This window comes from Dendrobates tinctorius, unplaced genomic scaffold (assembly GCF_039654945.1).
Source record: "Dendrobates tinctorius isolate UK_male_01 unplaced genomic scaffold, ASM3965494v1 ptg000157l, whole genome shotgun sequence".
Classification (NCBI taxonomy): Eukaryota; Metazoa; Chordata; class Amphibia; order Anura; family Dendrobatidae; genus Dendrobates; species Dendrobates tinctorius.
Genome location: NW_027361824.1, coordinates 3,947,214 through 3,961,535, shown reverse-complemented (window position 1 = coordinate 3,961,535; position 14,322 = coordinate 3,947,214). Strand labels below are relative to the sequence as shown.

Genomic DNA, 14,322 nt, shown 5'->3' with positions numbered 1-14,322 from the left:
TTACACATGCTCTCCAAACTATTACACATACCGGATAGAAAACCTCATTATGACAACTGCGGACCTCAATTTACTGAAACCAAAATGTCCCTGGCACACGTGGAGGCTGCTACAACTCCTCCTGTCCAAGTATCAAAAGAGATCTCCGCTCTAGATGCATTGTACACACCACGATCTATCCTGCGCTGACACATAGTAACGGCACAGATGAGCCAAGATCCATGGGATCTATGAGAACAAGTGGAATCTGGCCTGGCCGATCTACAGTAATGATGGGAACCGATACAACGTAACAAGTGAGCTCATAGCTGCACCGATACATTGTACCAAGCGGATCCACCAGAAATAACGGGCACCGATACATTGTACCAAGCGGATCCACCAGAAATAACGGGCACCGATACATTGTACCAAGCGGATCCACCAGAAATAACGGGCACCGATACATTGTACCAAGCGGATCCACCAGAAATATCGGGCACCGATACATTGTACCAAGCGGATCCACCAGAAATATCGGGCACCGATACATTGTACCAAGCGGATCCACCAGAAATAACGAGCACCGATACATTGTACCAAGCGGATCCACCAGAAATAACGAGCACCGATACATTGTACCAAGCGGATCCACCAGAAATAACGGGCACCGATACATTGTACCAAGCGGATCCACCAGAAATAACGGGCACCGATACATTGTACCAAGCGGATCCACCAGAAATAACGAGCACCGATACATTGTACCAAGCGGATCCACCAGAAATAACGGGCACCGATACATTGTACCAAGCGGATCCACCAGAAATAACGAGCACCGATACATTGTACCAAGCGGATCCACCAGAAATAACGAGCACCGATACATTGTACCAAGCGGATCCACCAGAAATAACGAGCACCGATACATTGTACCAAGCGGATCCACCAGAAATAACGAGCACCGATACATTGTACCAAGTGGATCCGAGCCCCCCCGATACACAGTAATAATGGGAACCCGATCAATAGAAGCCCTGTCCGGAATTCGGGGGTCCTCACCTTGATCTTGTGCAGCGCGCGCTCCTCCTCCAGGATCTGCACCCACACGGTGATCCCGGACTTGTTGTAGGTCAGGGTCCATCCGGCCTCAGAGTGACACTCCGTCCTGAAGTTCTCAAAGTCCTGGTCATCTGGGATCTGGACGCTGTCCCTGGCCATGGTGCTGGATGATGGGGTCACTCACAGATTACTCGCAGGTCTGGAGTTCTTCACATCCATATGGCGGCAGCCCTGGGCGCCTGAAGGCAGCGGATCCGGTTGTTCTGGAGCAGCAGGAGGACCTGTGGGCTCAGCACAGTCACCACCTGCAGATCCCCTGGAGACTGGCGGGCAGCAGCGGGGTGATGCGGAGGAGCCTGGAAGACAGCAATATATGGCTTTATATCTATGTACATAGAGCGCCCCCTCCCACACAATGCACACACCCCCCAGCCACATCTGGCGGCCGCTGGGTCCTACTGCCGGCTGCACTGATCAGACAGCTGGGCAGCAGAGCTCACACGCCATCCATGCCTGTGCTCTGCGCCTTTACTTCTACACCGATATCACAGGCAAAAGCATGGGGTGCCGGATATTAAAGGGCCATACACTGCAAAATACCAGAAGATCTATTCAGTGTCCTCCCATTGTCACGGTGTCTGCTTGCTGTTAGTGAATAGAAATCTCTCCTGACCACGTCCTGCTCACACAGCCGCAGAGCGTCACCTGGCTCCGGGATGGGGGGGTGCAGAGCGTCACCTGGCTCCGGGATGGGGGGGTGCAGAGCGTCACCTGGCTCCGGGATGGGGGGGTGCAGAGCGTCACCTGGCTCCGGGATGGGGGGGTGCAGAGCGTCACCTGGCTCCGGGATGGGGGGTGCAGAGCGTCACCTGGCTCCGGGATGGGGGGTGCAGAGCGTCACCTGGCTCCGGGATGGGGGGTGCAGAGCGTCACCTGGCTCCGGGATGGGGGGGTGCAGAGCGTCACCTGGCTCCGGGATGGGGGGGTGCAGAGCGTCACCTGGCTCCGGGATGGGGGGTGCAGAGCGTCACCTGGCTCCGGGATGGGGGGGTGCAGAGCGTCACCTGGCTCCGGGATGGGGGGGTGCAGAGCGTCACCTGGCTCCGGGATGGGGGGTGCAGAGCGTCACCTGGCTCCGGGATGGGGGGGTGCAGAGCGTCACCTGGCTCCGGGATGGGGTGGTGCAGAGCGTCACCTGGCTCCGGGATGGGGGGTGCAGAGCGTCACCTGGCTCCGGGATGGGGGGTGCAGAGCGTCACCTGGCTCCGGGATGGGGGGTGCAGAGCGTCACCTGGCTCCGGGATGGGGGGGTGCAGAGCGTCACCTGGCTCCGGGATGGGGGGGTGCAGAGCGTCACCTGGCTCCGGGATGGGGGGTGCAGAGCGTCACCTGGCTCCGGGATGGGGGGGTGCAGAGCGTCACCTGGCTCCGGGATGGGGGGGTGCAGAGCGTCACCTGGCTCCGGGATGGGGGGGTGCAGAGCGTCACCTGGCTCCGGGATGGGGGGGTGCAGAGCGTCACCTGGCTCCGGGATGGGGGGTGCAGAGCGTCACCTGGCTCCGGGATGGGGGGGTGCAGAGCGTCACCTGGCTCCGGGATGGATGGTGCAGACCGTCACCTGGCTCCAGACCCTGCACCTCACAGGGGACATCATGGGGGTTGTAGTTAACGTTCTCCATCGTGACGGCACCTAATATGGGGGAGCGGTGTGTACAGTCTGGGGTCCTGGTAACAGTACTACTGATGAGCAAGTGCCCTGCTAAATATCCAACCCATATAGATAAATAGGCCAATCACTGCTGACCTAGTGGGTAAGCGCGCTGGCTTCTGGTGACTAAATAGGAACATATCCTTTCCCTGGCAATCAGGAGGGCAAATTGTACAATCCAGGAGGCTAAATGGGCAAGAGGTTAGCTCACTGACCCAGTCCCTGAAAACCAAGCCAGGTCTTTGTTGGACCCAGGTGACCAAGTGGGCAAATGCTGAGCATTTCCAATCCCTGGTGACCAAATGAGCAACAGTTCTGTTCAAATGGATGATGTATTTAATTCCTTGTGAGCCAGTGGTCAAATATTTGGTCCCTGACGACTAAGTAGGCAAAAATGTCTAGGATTACTGGCTGCCATCAGATTAGGAACTGTAGGAAGGAAAGGGTTAATAGATCTCCCCCTGGAGCGCCAGAAATTCCAAACTGCCCACCAATCACATGAGAGATGGATCCAGGGATGGTGACATTATTAGTGCCTCTACAGGAGGAGCGCTCCCAACATCGCGCACCCTCTGATCGGGTCAGCCACATCCATGTGTGTCAGTGCTTACTGCAGCGCTGGCATTCTGTTCATGAACCAGGGAGCTCAGGATGAGCACAGCCATAAATCCCCACCAGTAAACCAGCTGCAGCTCTAGCAGTCACCTGTGTGACAGGTTATGGAATATCTCTTTAAGAATAATTCTGCTCTTCAAGTGAAATCTCAGCCAGAACCGGTAAAACCTGCGCAGCATCGGGAAATAAATGTGAGTACACCCTGAGAACCGCGCTCACTGAGCGTCCACGTCAGTCCTGTGCCGTCACCAGCGGAGCGCCAAACTGCAGCGATCCGTCATTAACCCCATACGTGCCATGCTCCTACAGAGTGCGGCTGTAATCCGCGACTCCAGCTCAGCTGCATTGTCTACTGGAGTCTGTGGTGGTCTCAATCCCCCCGTGTCTTACCAAAGGCTCAGGTTCCTGCTCTGTCCCCCATGCTGTACACTGCAGCTCTGCTCTATTATCATACACCCTGTGATCAGTGACTTCAGCTACATTACACTGACTGTTGCTACAACTGTTCCCCCATGCTTTACCCTGAAGCTCTGCTTGGACAGATTATCTCCTGTGTATGATCCTGGAACATGGAGGGTGGATCACATTAGAAGTTAGTGAACCCCCAGGAGAACCATGAGGTTGTCAGAAAAATGCTGCACCTGTGCTGAGGGGGAGGAGCCTGAGCAGAATTAAAGGGCTTTTACATCTTTGGTCATTGAACATGGGATAGAATTCCCAGGATTCCACTGTGTGGGGTGTAACCTGGGGACACTGCCCGGGGCGACCATTGTCTGTTAGTTCCCGAACAATGTCCACAGATCAAAACCAAATATTTTAGAATAATTTTCCCAGAAAACAAAATCAGGTTGGTAACATTGTGTATTATCACGATATGTTTCCCATGGCGTTACATGGGACTGCAGGTAAACAGGTCAGAATCCAAAAATGGATCAGACACTATAAGGCATTAATGTATCGTCAGAATAGTGACTGCAGCTCTGGAGGTGACTGGAGGTTAAGAAATGATGTAATAGCAGAATAGGGACTGCAGCTCTGGAGGTGACTAGAGGATAAGACACGGTGTAACAGCAGAATAGTGCGTGCAGCTCTGGAGGTGATTGGAGGATAGAGCACGCCCAGGAAGAGGAGGAGCATCTGTGCTGAGGTCTGCAGGCTAGGGCCTTGCTAAGCTCCTGGGAAGGGAGGTTTTTTTCCAGCAAGGACTTTCCATCTGCCCCCTTCCCAGGAAAGAGGACTTTCCCTGGGACTGAGCGCCGGGGCTGTGCCCCTGGCTCCCACCCTCCGGCAAGCCAGCTGGGGGTGGGGGGCCTCAGCACCATCCAGAGGCCAGGGTGCAGCCAGCCAGTCCCAGGGGGATGGGGAAGAGACGGACCCAGGAGAGAGGGGGTCGCAGGACCCAGGAGCCCCGGGACACCGGGCCCCCCGAAGCTGGTACCGTGGCGGCTCCTCCTCCCGGAGGAGTGGCGGCCCAGAGCAGAGGTGCAGTGGCAGAGCCCCCCAACATCTGGGGCTCCAGAGCTGAGGGAGAGCCATCCACCATCTACGCCTCCCGCATCCATGCGCACCTCTGCGAATATGAGGAGGCCGCCAAACAGCTGAGAAAACTCCGGGAGGAGTTAAGGGGAGCACGAGCGGTGGCTAAGAACCGGCTCCCCGCCTCGAGACGAGCTGAGGTCTCCGCCACGGTGGAGAGGCTGAAGGGGGCTATCAGGGCCTTGGAGGAGATACGGGCGGCTATCCTGAGTGGGAGCGGCCCCTTTGCAGAGAAACTGAAAAACGATGACCGGTTTAGAGCCATGACCGGAGGGTCTCCTGGGGGGTCGGGAGGCCCCTGCCAGGTGGAGGGCCAAGAGGAGGAGGATGGCGGAACATCTACGCCTGCCCCACCTGAAGGCCTGGTGAGCAACAACACCCAGGTAACATGCAGCGGGGTGGCCCCTGAGCAAGTGGCTCTCCCACCGGACTCCAGTTACTCGGAGGAAAGTGGGGGCGAGGGGGAGGCTGGTGGGAGTGGGGACAGTAGTAGTGAGGGGGGCTGCCTCGTCCTACAACAGGTGAGGCAGATCGAGTCCCCAGAGCGGTTTGGCACACTGCTCTTTGGGGATGAGGTCTGCCCTGAGGACGAGGCAACCGGAAAGAGGAAAAAGAAAAAAAACAAGCGCAAGCCAAAAAACACCGTGGCTGACAAACTTATGTTTGTCCCTCTTTCCGGGGTCCCTCTGTCCCGCTGTATGGAACCCGCTGCCCACCCCGGCTCGGGCCCTGTGGTGGGTCCGCAGCGGGGGCGCGGGCAGAGTGATGTGTGCCTGGACCTTACCGTCACATCTGGTGGTGGCGGTGAGGGTTCAGGCAGCGACATGGAGGTCGGTGCTGGTGCCAGTGGTGTAACAGCCGCTGGCGGTATTGGCAGTAGTGGTGTCCGGGCTCAGTCCCCGGTGGCAGGGGGGGCTGGCCTGGCGCTCAGCACGGGTACAGCCAGGACCGCACCTCCGGCGGTGAGTGCTGGGGTCTCTGGATCCCCCACGCACGGGTCCGTTAAGTCTGGTCCACTTATGGGGGTCCAGAGACCTAGAAAGGGCGTGGAGGCTGCTGTGAAGCAGCAGCTAAAAAAATGCAAGGGGCTGGTAGCTCCTCTGACGGCGCCCGTGGCAAGAGCGGGATCCCCGGCGCGTAGACCCAAAAAGGGGTCCGTGCTGGGGGCACCGCCGCCGCTGGGCGATGAGGGGGAGTGGCCAGCCCTGCCAACATCAAGTGGTGGGTTCAGGGGCGCAGTGACAGTCCGTGAGGGGGGCGTGGCCTCCCCGAGTGTTGCCCAGCCTGCAAAGGCTGCGGCATGCGGGGGGGCGTGTCCTCCTCGGCCGCTGTCCCGCCCGCTGTGCCCGCGTCACCTGGGGAGGGCGTGGCCTCGCAAGGGGTCACTGCTCTGCCCGGGGTGGCTGCGGCCGGCGGGGGGGGCGTGGCCTTGGCGGGCCCACTGCCTCCTGTCCCGCCTACCCCCTCAAGCAGCATAGTGCCCCCAAAAGTCGGTAGGGAGTTGTCGGGGTCCCCAGCCCGCTTACCTCCATCTGGTGGTGCGGGGGCTCTGGCGCTCCTTGGGAAGCCGGCGGGGGCGAACAGCAGAGGGCAGGGTGCGGTGGCAGTGGCCGTCCCTGTCCTCAGTGCAAAGACACCACAAAAAGAAAAAAAAGTGGAGCCAGAGAACCCAGGAGCTGCTGCTGCTCCCAGGCTCGGGCAGGGCGTACTGAGTGCGCTCTGCTCGGAGGTATTTAAAGGGGCAGCGGCACTCTTGGACAAGAGTTGGAGCAGTGCCAGCAGCTCCAAGGAGCAGAGCACTGGCCAGTCAGGGCCCCCAGCAGGCAGGCAGGGGTACTGCAACACCAAGTCTGCTAATGTAAATAGTGGTCTATCTGGAAGTGAGAGTGGGAGTGAGATAGGAGATATTTTTGAAGAGCTGTTTGAGGACATAAATGGTGATGTGAGCGATATGGATGAGGGAGTGAGTGCGAGTGTGAATGTGGCAGTAAATGCTGGAGTGAGTGCCGGAGCGAGTGGAAATAATAAAAGAGTGAACGGGAGAGTGAATGAGGGTGCTGGCACAAGTGGTGGTAGTGGTGGGAGGGCTGGCCCGTCTGCCCCCCCAGCCGCGAGGCCCCAACGTAATTATGCGGGGGTCGCGGCTGGGGGTCGGGGTGGTTCCGGGGGGGTCTCCTCGCCTCCGGGCTCCGGGGACGGCGGTTTGCACCGCCGTTTCCTGGAGGCCCTCCAAAGGGGAGAAAGATCGATCATGGTAGAGGGGAGGACAGTGGACCTGTCTTTCTGGATAGAGAGACATGGCCTAGCAGCCTTCCAAAATCAAAGGGAGGGAGGGACTGTTTGGTCTCTCCCCACAGCCGGGCAGGGGCCGCCAAGAAGGAATGTGGTCCGTCTTAGGTGGGGGGGCAGTGAAGCCTGTCCACCTAGGAGCAAGGTGGTGGAGCTCCTCCTTAAGATGGGCTTCGGGGCGAATGACATCTTTGCCCTGATACACCCTTCGGCGTCCCGCTTCTTCGACGTCAGCTTCGTGCGGCCAGAGGGGCTTGAGCTCTTCTGGTCAAACTACGAGCTGGTGCGAGAAGAGCCCGGATGGCGAGACTTCGTGGCTCAAGCGGTGTCTCGCCAAAATTCCGTCAAGCGAGTGACCGTGGTTACATGTAACGAGTCACTCGCAGGCGTGGACATCATGACGTGGCTTTCCCGTTACGGGGAGGTCACCGAGGTCCCAAAAAAGAACAGGGACGAGTTTGGCATCTGGTCGGGGGGCTGGACCTTCATGGTCAAATTGAAGGTTTCCGGCGGCACGGTCACCCACATCCCTTCCTCGGCGTTCCTGGGAAGGGACAGGATCCTGGTCTTCTACCAGGGGCAACCGAAGGTCTGCCACAAGTGCGGCGACCCCACTCACTTCAGCGCCAACTGCAAGGTGCAGAAGTGCGCGTTGTGTGGTGGGGTAGGTCACCTGGCTGCCTTGTGCAAAGACATTCGGTGCCACCTGTGTGGTGACCTGGGTCACCCTCTCAGCCGCTGCCCTCGCTCTTTCTCTAATGCCGCCACAGGCCCGGTGGGGGGAGACCGCGGGGGGGCAACCCCCGGTGGCGCTGCTTCTGCTGTGGCAGGTGGTGGCGAAGGGGGAAGGGCTGAGGGGCCAGTGAGGAAGGGCAATGCTGCAAGGGGCCCCGCGTACCAGCGGAGGCAGGAAAAACGCCAGGGAGGTAAGGGACAGGTGGAGCCTCGGGCAACCGGGGTGATGCCTGCTCCTCCCTCCAGGCCCGTGGCCAAAGCCTCTGAGGCCCTGGGGGAGAGTGCGGTGAGTGAGGAGATCAGGAGGATGGAGAGAGAGGAGAAAGCGGCTGACTCGGACAATTCCTCTCAGTATGAAAGTGTTGATGAGGATGTCCAAGAGCAGCCTACAGCACCAGGTGGCAAAACCAGGCGTGCCAAGCGCAAAGCGGTGGGGAGGAAGGCTGACAAGCCTTCAAAGTCCCCCCCGCCCCCGACCACAAGGGTGCATACGGAAGGGCCCGCTGACCCCCCTCTGATCAGACTCTCCAACCGGTTCAGCGCCCTCGGGGGTTCAGTTGATGAACCGCAAGACGAGGGTACTGGGCCGGGGGTAACACCGGAGGGTCCTTCGGGGGATGGCGGAGTCCGTCCCTCAGGGGGCATTGCTCCTCCTGAGGGGGGGACAGACCTGGAACCCGGGGGCGAGGACACCGGGGGGGGTGGGATGGACACGTCGGGAGCTTCCCTGAAAAGGAAGGTGTCTGACCCCTCCCCAGGAGGAGGTAATAGCGGGGTAGGGAAGAAATTGGCCATCCAACTCGATCACCCATGATGGCTGAACTCGCCCCGTTGACGCTGGCGTCTATTAATGTCGCCAGCATTAAGTCAGATGCGGCTCGCTTCACGGCCTTTGATTTTTTCTCCCGGATTGAGGCAGAAATTTTATTCTTGCAAGAGACCAGACTAACAGACATGGGGGCCATCTATAAATCACGGAGGGAGTGGAGGTGCGGGCCCTCATACTGGTCTCTTGCGGCCGAGCCGTATAGCGGGGTGGCAGTCCTTTTTAAGACTGCAGCAGTTGAATGCCGACGGGTTACTGAGTTGGAAATGGGGAGGTGCCTGATCCTAGATGTCTTCATGAGGGGACAAGAGCTCCGGCTCATCAACATCTACGGCCCGCAGTCCAAGTGGGACCGCAAATGTCTCTTCCTGAGGATCAAGCCCTTTCTTTTTACGAGCCGACAGGTGGTCTTCGGTGGGGACTTCAACACCATTACGAGGTCCCGTGACCGGGGGGGTCCCGGAGATCGCCTGGCTTATGATAGCGTCGCGTTGAATAGCATAGCCAGTGAAGCTCGCCTGGTGGATGCCCACATCCGGCACACCCCAGGTCACGGAGGTTTCACCTACCATAGGGGTAGCTGTAGGTCTAGAATAGACAGGTTTTTTTTGAAGGAGGACGCCATCTTTTCTGCTGTGTCCGCCGTTGAGGTGGAGTTCTCCGATCACTGTCTAATTTTCTTTTCTCTGAATGTTGCAGAGACTCCTCGGATGGGAAGAGGGCTGTGGAAGCTCAATTCGTCCCTGCTGGAAGAAGCGGAGGTGAGACAATCCTTCGAGGATTTTCTTCAGAGCCAGGTACCGCTGTTGGATCTCTGTAGTAGTAAGTCAGAGTGGTGGGAGATCTTCAAAAAGCGGGTGGCGGGGTTCTTCCGTCAGCTCTCGAGCCTCAGGAGTCTGAACAGGCACCGCTTGTACCAGGCTCTGGGGAGGAAACTCGAGCAGCTTGTCTCGACTGGAGGTGACCGAGAGGAAATCTCCAGAGTGAAATCTTTGCTCAAGAGGTGTCAGTATGATAGGCACACATCTTTGGTTTTTGAGAGGGACTTCGGGAAGTACCGCTCGCCCGACCCTTACAGAAACTGTAAGATGTCAGTGAATTGTAAGATGGTGACAGGACTGATCGACAGTACGGGGTCCCTGAACAGATCCAAATCAGGGATCCTGGAGGTGGTCAGATCCTTCTACTCACACCTCTTGGAAAAGAAGGATCTGGATCGGGACAGGATGTCGGCTTTCCTGGCTGAAGCCATCCCTGAGCCAGGGGGTGACCCCACTCTTGGTGTTTTGGCAGAAGAAATCAGGGAAGAGGAAGTGAGACTGGCCATTGATGGGCTTCGGCTCAAGAAATCACCAGGTCCGGATGGCTTAACATCTGAGTTCTATAAGACTTTTAGGGACTCCTTGGTCCCCCTCTTGACAGGGGTCTTTAATGAGTGTCTCTCCTCGGGCACTCTTCCCGGCTCAATGAGGAAGTCAGCCCTCATTATTCTGTCAAAGGGTAAGGATCCGTCCGGAATCGAGAACTGGCGTCCCATAGCGCTTCTCGATACGGACCGGAAGGTTCTGGCCAAGGTGCTGTTTAATCGGCTGGTGAAGTTTGCACCCCGGCTCCTTTCAGGGGCCCAGCATTGCTCTGTTCCAGGCCGCAGTACTTTTAGTGCTGTGCTCGGTGTCCGAGAGGCAGTGGAGCAGGGTAGGGCAGGTCACTGGAAGGGGTACTTGCTGTCATTAGATCAAGCGAAAGCCTTTGACCGGGTCAACCACGAGTACCTCTGGTCCGTCCTTTTGAGGTATGGTCTGCCTGGGAGGTTTGTAAAATGGTTAGAGATCTTGTACCAAGGGGCTGAGACTTTTCCGCTGGTGAATGGTTGGTCAGGTCGTCCTTTTGAGGTGGGTTCTGGGGTCCGTCAGGGCTGTCCGCTGAGCCCGCTTTTATACGTGTTCGCGATCGATCCCTTCTTAAGGAGGGTAGATCGTGGACCGTTGGCGGGAGTCGGGATGGACCGGGCGGGCTCTGGCTCCTCTCTGAGGGTGGTGGCGTACGCCGATGATGTTTCCCTGTTCGTATCCTCGAGAGGGGAGGCGGACTGGGTCATGTCGGAGGTAGTGCGCTACTCGGAGGCATCCGGGTCCATGATCAACCGGGATAAGTGTGAAAGTCTCTGGCTGGGAGGGGGAGATCCTAGTTTTGATCTCCCGGACACCCTTCCAGGGCCCCAGGCCACCGCCAAAATTCTAGGCATCGAATTTGGCCCCGGGGACTACCCCCAGCAAAATTGGGAGGGCAGACTTAAGATCGCCGCCCAAAAGGTGGACCAATGGAAGGGTTGGTCTTTAACCCTGAGGGAAAGGGTTGCCCTGGCTAAAGGCTATCTGCTACCTTTATTGATATACCTGGGCAGTGTGTGCATCTTGCCGGAACCTCTCTGGACGCGGGTCTATAGCCTGTTCTTCCAATTGTTATGGGGGAATAGGCTTAACCTAATCAAGAGGGAGGTTACATACCGTACGAGGAGACTAGGCGGGTTGGGTATGGTCAACCCGGTGGTGTTTCTAGTAAACACCTTTCTTAAGACTAACATCTCTAACCTCTGGCTAGAGAGGGCTCCTCCGTGGGTAGTCTCCTGCAAGGGTTGGCTTTGGCCTTTCTTCCAGGAATGGGAGACAGGAGGGCGGGTGAAGGACCTACGCACACCTCATGGGCATCTTCCGGCTTACGCTACCCCGGTTCTGAAGGTGATCCGCCGGTGGGGTCTGGGAATGTGGGAAATCAGGACCATGTCGAGGCAGTGCCTTGACAGGAGGGTCCTGTTGACCCATTTCCAGAAGCCCCTGGCCCTTAAGGATTGCCCAGGCCGGGATCTGGAGGTCGGGCTGGGGCTTTTAAATTCTAAGCGGATCCCCATGAAGTTTTGGGACTTGACCTGGCGTTGCTTCCACGGGAGGCTGTATGTAAGGGACAACTTGAAGTGCAGGAACTCCGATGACCGGGGTTGCCCTCGTGAGGAGTGTGGCGACGTGCTGGAAAGCATGGAGCACTTCCTGCTTCATTGTCCCTTTAATGCAGAGGTTTACAACAGGGTGGGTGCCTCCATACGTTGGCCGCGGCTGGCGTCCCTCTCCTACGCTGAATGGGCCTATGGAGCGTTCAGATCCCTGGGTGGCCGGGACCCGTGCACTTTATTCCTAGTCAGTGCAGTGGTTAGGTTCCACACTTGGAATGCACGGTGCCTAGTTACGACGCGGAAAAAAACCCTCCCAAGGGATGAGGTGGTAGGAAACATCTTGGGTGACCTGGTGAAGGTCCGTTCTTTGGAGTTCGAAAGGTTGGGTGTGAGGAAGGCCTCTTGGCTTTGGAGAGGCCTCTCCTTTTAAAAACGCACTCAAGGGAGAGCTAGCTCCGTGTGAATGAGGGTAGGGATAGCATAAGTTTCACTGGGTGTGTTAGGGACAGAAGTAGGGGCAGATAGGGACAGGGAGGGACAGGCACTGAGGGACAGATAGAGAGTTAGTTATGATAAGTTAGGTAGAGTAGGGGCAGGTAGGGACAGATAGGGACAGGTTTCTTTTTTTAGGGACAGAAGTAGGGACAGTCTTAGTTCTTGAGGGATAGGATGAATGTGTTAGTGAGGGATGGAGCCTCTAGAACCCCGTTTTCCTGGTGGTGGGCTGGTGCATGCCACCTTAGCTTTTTGTTTTAAAAACAGGACATATAATGGATATTGGGCTTACAGGTGCCAAACTTGGGCCTTGGGTATGTAAATGCTGTGTTTAGTTTGTATATTAATGCGTAAGTAGATGGGATGGTATTGAGAGTTTTGGAAAATGTCTTTTGGTTGTGCTTTGGTAAAAGGAAAAACATATAACACACGTTTTTTTTGTTTTTTTTTGTTTTTTTAGTTAGAATGTGTGGATGGGGTGTAGTCAGGTTGGGAGGGGGGTGCATGGGGGGTGGTGGATGGATGACCGGATGCCAAGAGCAACATGAAGGAGCAGAGGAGCAGGGCAGGAGAAGTAGACTCTGCGGACCCTGGAAATAATTTTTGTGTGGAATCAAAAGGCCATAAACTTTCGTGGACCAGATTTTGCAGTGACAAGGCTACAAACTTGTAGGACCTGCGGTGCAAGGTGGTGGGGAAAAAAAAGGCTGCGAACTTGTTGCCATGTGTGGGAGAGGAAAAAAAAAAAAAAAAAATAAAAATAAAAATCTTTGCTGTGTAATAGGAGGTAAGGTTTGTCGGCCAAAGTGGCAGAGTTCTTGTTTTTTTCAAGGCGGAGGGCCAGGAAAGGGTTATTTTCGTTTGGTTTTTGTAAATAGTAAAATTGTAAATAGTAAACTAGTAAAATCGGTGAGGTGTGAATGGGGGTGAATGGGGGTGAATGGAGTGAGAGTGGGGAGTGGGGTTTATGTTTCTTTGTATTTTCTTTTAAGTGGATTCCTGCTGGGGGACCCTAAGCTGCCGAGCTTAGTGGAGGACAAGGAAAGGATTTGGACTTTCAGTTGTTTGCGCATGTTTTGCACATTTTATGTCTGTCTATGTTGGTTTTCTTTAGTTTATGTATTGTGGTTTGTTTCTGAGTGTAATTTTGATAATTTTGTAAAATAAAAGAGTTGGAGGATAAGACATGATGTAACAGCAGAATAGTGACTGCAGCTCTGGAGGTGACTGGAGGATAAGAAATGATGTAATAGCAGAATAGGGACTGCAGCTCTGGAGGTGACTAGAGGATAAGACACGGTGTAACAGCAGAATAGTGCGTGCAGCTCTGGAGGTGATTGGAGGATAAGACACAATGTAACAGCAGAATAGTGACTGCAGCTCTGGAGGTGACTGGAGGATAAGACACGATGTAACAGCAGAATAGTGACTGCAGCTCTGGAGATGACTGGAGGATAAGACACGATGTAACAGCAGAATAAAGCGTGCAGCTCTGGAGGTGACTGGAGGACAAGACATTATGTAACAGCAGAATAACGCTCCACTCCGTCACACTCACCTGCGGCACCGAGGATGGAGGATAAGACGCGATGTAACTGCAGAATAGTGAGTGCAGCTCTGGAGGTGACTGGAGGATAGAGCACGCCCAGGAAGAAGAGGAGCATCTGTGCTGAGCTCTGCAGGCTAGGGTCTTGCTAAGCTCCTGGGAAGGGAGGTTTTTTCCTGCAAGGACTTTCCATCTGCCCCCTTCCCAGGAAAGAGGACTTTCCCTGGGACTGAGCGCCGGGGCTATGCCCCTGGCTCCCATCCCCCGGCAAGCCAGCTGGGGGTGGGGGGCCTCAGCACCATCCGGAGGCCAGGGTGCAGCCAGCCAGTCCCAGGGAGATGGGGAAGAGACGGAGCCAAGAGAGAGGGGGGTCGCAGGACCCAGGAGCCCCGGGACACCGGGCCCCCCGAAGCTGGTACCGTGGCGGCTCCTCCTCCCGGAGGAGTGGCGGCCCAGAGCAGAGGTGCAGTGGCAGAGCCCCCCAACATCTGGGGCTCCAGAGCTGAGGGAGAGCCATCTACGCCTCCCGCATCCATGCGCACCTCTGCGAATATGAGGAGGTCGCCAAACAGCTGAGAAAACTC

At 56.5% G+C, this 14,322-nt stretch overlaps 1 protein-coding gene across 5 annotated transcripts in view; it reads right to left on the bottom strand.

Annotated features, from left to right (window-relative positions):
- STARD10 (StAR related lipid transfer domain containing 10) overlaps window positions 1-14,014 on the bottom strand; it is an 87,328-nt gene extending 73,314 nt beyond the window's left edge. Inside the window, exons 1-2 of one of the 5 annotated variants that reach the window (XM_073548480.1) lie at window positions 3,886-3,902; window positions 1,042-1,397 (exon numbers count right to left, since the gene is read on the bottom strand). In XM_073548480.1, coding sequence (XP_073404581.1) covers window positions 1,042-1,200 — 159 coding nt within the window. In that variant the 5' untranslated portion in view covers window positions 1,201-1,397; window positions 3,886-3,902. Of the gene's footprint in view, window positions 1-1,041; window positions 1,547-3,454; window positions 3,472-3,885; window positions 3,903-6,426; window positions 6,451-13,750 lie in introns of those variants that run through there. The other 4 variants (XM_073548481.1, XM_073548478.1, XM_073548483.1 and 1 more) reach the window with 4 other exon arrangements.
- Window positions 14,015-14,322: the final 308 nt, after the last annotated feature.